A 6,610-nucleotide genomic window follows, 5' to 3' on the forward strand; every position below is an offset into this window, starting at 1 on the left:
ATTAGATATAGGCAAAAAAAAACACGTTAAAAAATTTATTCAAGAACCTAAGAATTGCTCTGAATTCGGAAAATGATCTTTCTCTTGAGGCCTCTTCTCTAGTCCACAGCCACAAAGACATCTGCTTAGTCGTATGTGAATTTCTTAGCGACAATAAAATAATTCGTTCCTGTTGTGATGCAAATGGAGAATTTCAAAACCTAATGCTTTTACTCTATTGTCTGATTTATTTCACTGAATTGGTATATACTCAGTACAGAGAGTTGGGCGAGTTGCTAAAGATGCGTGACTTCGATATTTTAACGCGAAAAACGGAGACGAAAGAAAGAGACGTAGAAAACTTCAGCGTCTACGTTGTCTACGTCTTTATCTTTTGTCTATGTTTTTGTTTTGGCGCTAAGATGACGAAGTCATTCATATACTCAGTAGATTGCTACCACGAAATAGTAATCTTTGAAAACACTAAAAATATTGTATTCTTCAGTAGCCGCATCGCTTTTGTTCTTGTCTTTCTTTTCTCTCTGTCTCTATTGTAAAATTTATTAGTGTAATAATCTCCAGCTTCAAGAATAATCTCCTGAAATTTGTCAAGCAACTTTGGAGCAACTGAAAAGGAATTTAGCCACAAGAATGTTTGCGAGGCCGTATGTGGTTTTCTAAAGGCGACAAAACAATTAGAATGTTAAGCTGAGACATAAATTCACTTTATTTCAAACCATTATAGCCTGTTCGTTCTTTGTACTACCTCTGTTTTATTTTTAATCTATCCTTTACCAATTGGTTCTTTGTTTAAATGTCACTATCTAAATATTCAGGGTGGTAAAACAACTCCACCTCACAAATGAGGCACCCCGCGTTTTATGGCCCATCCCCCGTAGTGGGTTGCGCCAGGACTCTGAGGAACAACCAATCAACCAACCAACCAACCACAAGGGTCGCAAGCAAGCAAGATGCGTGAGCGCGAGGCGCGCGCAGAAGAAGGCATCTGGTCGTTTGGGTCGAACGCATCTTTCGTCAGCTGCGGCGGTTCTCGATTCGCTAACTAACGAAGTTGCTCGCAATGTCGTCCACGGCAAAGCCTGCAAGCAAGGCGATACCACCGAATGCCGTGGCATCGGAAAAGCCTCCAGCAAAAGACAAGACGGCCGCCTCGGATGAGCGGAAGAGTGACCAGCGCCGCCGGAGGCAGAGCAAAGCACCGCGCGGTGCGCAAGCTTTCGCTCAGAGCTATGCCACAAAGCCGGCGACAAATCGGGATGTCCAGGTCAGCCATTCCTTTTAATATCTATAGCTTATCCTAAAATAGTGATCGGTGGAAAGCATACAGCATGGTGTCTTCACTCATTGGCTGTACATCACTTAGGAGGCCCTGAGCACTGAAATGATCAGTGATTCCTCAACCGCGTACCTCCCAAACAAGCAAAGTTTTCAGGCTCCCGTTTCTTCGTTTAGCGCCGACACTGTTGTGTTCGCTACAGTACCCGATAGAGAGAATAAAAGATTGCGAACGCGGAGTCTGCCGATCTCGCGAGCCACTAGCCTCTAACATCGCCTTCTTCCTCTGTCACGCACACTGACCCATCGGTGGGAACTCGCACGCATGCAGGGCTGGTACGAGCACTACAGTTTCTTTCGCTGCTGGGCGTTTCGATTTGTTCGCATCACCTGCGACGTACAGTCGTGTGGGTAAAAGTCGAGAGCTGTTGTTGTTTCACTTGGTTGGTAACGCCTTCAATGCACAGAGTGGGGTGCCTAGCACTCGAGCGCTGCAGTTTCTTTGGCGGTTTGTAACGAATGTTACATTGCTACAATTGTGCATTGTCAAAAAATTTCAAACAAAGTGGGCGTGGCTCTAACTCGAAGCTGCACTCTGAATCAACATTAGAGAGTAAAGCAATCGTCGGTGGATTTCCGAATGCTGACCTACAGGTGGCGGGATCGAATCCCAGCCGTCGTTGGACGCATTCAGATGGCAAGGAAATGCAAATGACGTGTACTTGAATTCAGTGCACGCTAGCGAACAGCAGTGGGTCGAAATTTATGGAGCCCTCTAATACGGCATTCCTCACAATTGTATCTTTGCTTAGGGACTAAAAACGTCAACAGTCATAATTGAATAGTGTATTTTATTTCTATGCAAGCATTGGCTAACCGTATGGCTTCTGTCGTTGTCTTTGCTTCCATGGCGTGACTTCTCTAAAGTGGTAGCCAGCTCACTCAATATAGAGATCTCGACTCAAGATGTGACTTCTCTAAAGTGGTAGCCAGCTCACTCAATATAGAGATCTCGACTCAAGATATATTGTTGGATGCAGATTAGACCCCGTCACTTTGTAACGTGGCTTCTCACTTCCGCGCGCAAATATAGGATTTAAACATGACTTCTAGGTGTTATGCAACTTACTTTTGGTGAAGGGTATATGTGTAATCATTTCTCTGTAAGAAATTTGAACAGAACGTGTTTTTGCTACATTTCTTTTTTTGCGATTATATTTGCTGTAGGGCAAGGTGCGGTATATGCAGGCGCATCAGAGAATTTTTGAAACATCAATATCGAACAATCTGAAGGTCAGAATTTTCGGAACAGTATAACATGACCAATCATGTCGCGCGCAGCATCATTACCAACGCCTGCTGGTCACTGAAAAATACCACATACGATGGAGTTGCTATAGAAAATCTGCAGCTCCTTACCATTCACAGCTTCATTGTTGGTTGCGAAACTCTATTATGAATGTTGTGCAGGTGCTCAGCTGTTGCATATGCTTATTGTTCGGTACCAAATGTACCGAAAGCGTTGAAGTACCACTGGTCAATGATCAACTCTTGTGTTTCATCGCCTTTAATGTTTACCGCATTGCGGAGGGGCACTTTCTGCAAAGAACCAGAACATTTCCGTGCTTCAAGATGGATGAATGTCCTTATGCGGAGCTTCCTTGCGTGCTGCATCTCCGTGACATTTGGCGCGCTCGTATAGTCTGAAGACTTAAGAAATGTGCCAGAACGCAACGCTTAGAGCATATTCACGTTGGCCAGTTAAAGAAGTACTGACACAGTTTTTTGAATATTTTGGGATTGCTGTTCTAAAAAACAGAAAAAAAGTACTGTAGTGCCTGGGAATGCATCATATACGTTTTTAGTACTACAATCATAAAAATTGTCTTTCGGTTTTGATGTCGAGGGTGCAGCTTCCACGTGACGTGTCTCGGCAGGTCGACGTCACGGAGAAACGCCAATTTGCGACGTACTAGCAGTAGATGTGCCATCTGCTCGTAGTGCACGTAAACAAGAATGAGTGCGTTGTCTCCAGTGACAATATGACAGGAATTTTTGTACTGCATGCAGGACGCTGATTTTGACAACTTAGTGGAACTGTGTTGATACGACTGGAGAATGTCTATAGTGGTGGAGCTGCCTCGCCGATACTCGACGACGAAAACATTGATATCAAAGAAAATATTTCATACATCTTGGCTGACTCCAGTGTGGGGAAAGTGTTAACACTGCATAACAAGGAAGCTAAAAATGCGCCTTTTGCGATGTCTCAAATTTGTGCTGGTTTACCTTTAGAGAGGTCGTGTAACCAGAATGGTTGGAAGGCAATAATCGCTTACCGTAGACAACAATGCACTCTCGAAGATAATCGAGCAAGAAAAACACACACACACACACCTCTAACGAAAATTTGCACAACGGAGATGCAAAACTTCTTCACTTCTCCTTCGTGTTTAATCACAAGAACCTGCTCCGCCGCGCTGGTCTAGTAGCTGAGGTACTCGGCTGCTGACCCGCAGGTCGCGGGTTCGAATCCCGGCTGCGGCGGCTGCATTTCTGATGGAGGCGGAAATGTTGTAGGCCCGTGTGCTCAGATTTGGGTGCACAGTAAAGAACCCCAGGTGGTCGAAATTTCCGGAGCCCTCCACTACGGCGTCTCTGATAATCATATGGTAGTTTTGGGACGTTAAACCCCACATATCGATCAAATCAATCACAAGAACCTGTAGGAGCTTAGAGCGTTAAAATGTTTCAAAGCTTCTCCGGCCTCTATGACGAAAAATGGTCACTTCGCCTGAAAAAGAACCTCTTCGTAGAATGCAAGCAGAGACTGATGCTTAAGCTCGTGTAGCGTTTTAAATCACCGGCGTGAACGTCGCAGTAACTTTGATGCCCATGGCGTTTTTTTTATTTTGAAGTTAGGCAAAAAAATGAAGAAAAACGGAATTTGAAGTCAATACATCAAGGGTCACTTTCGTCATAGCTTCTACCACTGGCATTATTCTTACGAGAAAATCACTGCAAACTGTGACGTTAGACACATTCGCAAAGTGAAACATCGATGGAAATAAGCATAATTACGCTCTAGCGCTTCTTTCAATATGCAAGCGGTTGCACATCCTTCTCATGCGAAAATGCGTTACCCTTTCGACGTCACAAATGAATAACCTCGCGTTGCAGGTAAAGGAGAAACAGACGGAGGTCCAAGTGGGTGGAGTCCCCCGTGCTACCGATGAGAAGAGAGATGCGACAACCGACGTTCTCCGTAAACCAGGCGGTTCAGCACCGGCTATTCTAGCCCCTGAACAAGCAAAGGCCGCGGCATGGGGTCTTTCTCCTGGGTCGTCGGAATGTCCTGCGTCTTCTCCAAGCCCCGCGGCCTCTCCGGACAAGCGCCGCAAGGGCAGGCAATCGCTGAAAGCCTTGGACGAGTTGCTGGAGAATCGCGTGGCGACTGCCGCGGTAAGTTCTTCGCGTGAAAATTCTGAAGTTGCTGAGGCGATTTCCTTGTACGCCGCGTTTCCGAAACATCTGGCATCGCTGTGAACACAAAAGATACCGAACATATTGGGACCAAACGTCAAGTCTTGTGAAGTCAGGGGTGGCTTCATTCACGACGTAATCCATATGCCACTAGGGGCGTATGACGTTGTAAGATCAACTCATTGCTTGCTCAAACGTGGGTTTTTGCCAAAGGTGGTAACAAGAGGTGAGGTGTGCGATAGCTTTTGAGGGAGAAGAGACTAGTAATATACTGGTAGTGTAAAATTTAATGAGAGACTCATAAGCACACGCTTTCGCCTGTAATGTCCTTAGTGGTAACGAAATAGACAGTCAAATCTGTTAGAGATTCGTACTCTTTTGAATTCTTACTGATGACGTCCAAAAAAGATAATGCGTTTACATGACTACTCATTGAGATTGTAAGCTCGCCCTGCAGTTTTGTCGTGACAAAAATTGGCTTTGAATTATTAATTTCTTTGGTGGCAGTTAAAAGGGCTGTGTTTATAGTTCATAAATCTATCAATATACTTTTTGTAAAATTTCTTAAAAATTCTCTAAAACTCGTCAAAGTAGAACTTGATAGTTTTTAAGCTTATGTGCCTTTTATCATTCCCAGGTCACCTGCACCTTTCAATCAACATTTTTCATGTAGCCACTCTTTCAGTCTTGCCAATCATGACTGCTAAAAATTTGGCTGATCCTATGTACCATTGGAATCAATGTCCTGGGAAGCATTAGGAGGGAAGGTGGACGTTGCGTAATTTTTTTTCTAGAGGTAAACGTTACGAAATTACACTAAACACTTGTACAAAGCCACACGCACTGACATGTATGTTGAACAATCACGTATGTTCTTTGTAGCTAACTTCCTACAGTTTCGGAACAATGTGGAGAACAATACTAGTATTACCAACACCAGAAGCGGTGAGCTGAAATGTAGCGCTTGTGCTTGCGGATTTGGTAACACTGGATAGTGCTACCTAGACGTACTTCAGTGGATGGCGCTTAAGTTTGACGGCTGTATCATAGGAGCGCACACGTAATGTTTTTTTTTTATTAGATGGGAAACACTGCCACTACAGTTCACGTTTCACCATCATTATGCCTGCATAGGGTCTTTCTCCAAAAGAAGTACGAGACCTTGCGTAGTTCCGTGGTAGATTAGTTGACTGCCACGCAGAATGCTTGGGTTCGATTCCTGCATTCATTGCACTCATCGGTTCAACGCTGCTTATAATGACTTTTTTTAACCCTCGGTAGATCTAAACTGCCAGACACCTGTGACGCATCCCCGCATACTGTGGCCCGTCATATGTGCCACACGTCTCTGGTGAAAAGAGTTTGACGGGCTGAGCGACGACATTCCCACATTAGCTATGTCATAACCAGACAGTCATAAACGTCATGCCTTTTTTCCATGACAGTAATTTCAATTATTTGATTTCCAAAATTAAGAAGTTGATATTGAGAGAACCACTCGCAGGCGTCTAGATAGATAAGATAGATGTTGATAAATAGCTATTTTTCAACAGATAGATCAAGTTGATAGATGTTGATAGATAGATAGATAGATAGACAGACAAATAAATAGATAGATAGATAGATAGATAGATAGATAGATAGATAGATAGATAGATAGATAGATAGATAGATATGTAGATGAATAGACGGATAGATGAATAGACAGATAGATAAATAGATAGATAGATAGATGGATAGACAGACAGACAGACAGACAGACAGATAGATAGATAGATAGATAGATAGATAGACAGACAGACAGACAGACAGATAGATAGATAGATAGATAGATAGATAGATAGAGAGATAG

The 6,610-nt window shown here is 43.6% G+C and overlaps 1 protein-coding gene across 1 annotated transcript in view; it reads left to right on the forward strand.

The window, feature by feature from the left end:
- Positions 1-1,060: 1,060 nt before the first annotated feature.
- The window catches only part of LOC119168421 (endothelin-converting enzyme 1), a 21,184-nt gene continuing 15,634 nt past the window's right edge, over positions 1,061-6,610 (forward strand). The window contains exons 1-2 of the mRNA XM_075867856.1: positions 1,061-1,264; positions 4,456-4,737. Coding sequence (XP_075723971.1) covers positions 1,061-1,264; positions 4,456-4,737 — 486 coding nt within the window. The remainder of the gene's footprint in view (positions 1,265-4,455; positions 4,738-6,610) is intronic.

Source organism: Rhipicephalus microplus, chromosome 6, assembly GCF_043290135.1.
Source record: "Rhipicephalus microplus isolate Deutch F79 chromosome 6, USDA_Rmic, whole genome shotgun sequence".
Taxonomy (NCBI): Eukaryota; Metazoa; Arthropoda; class Arachnida; order Ixodida; family Ixodidae; genus Rhipicephalus; species Rhipicephalus microplus.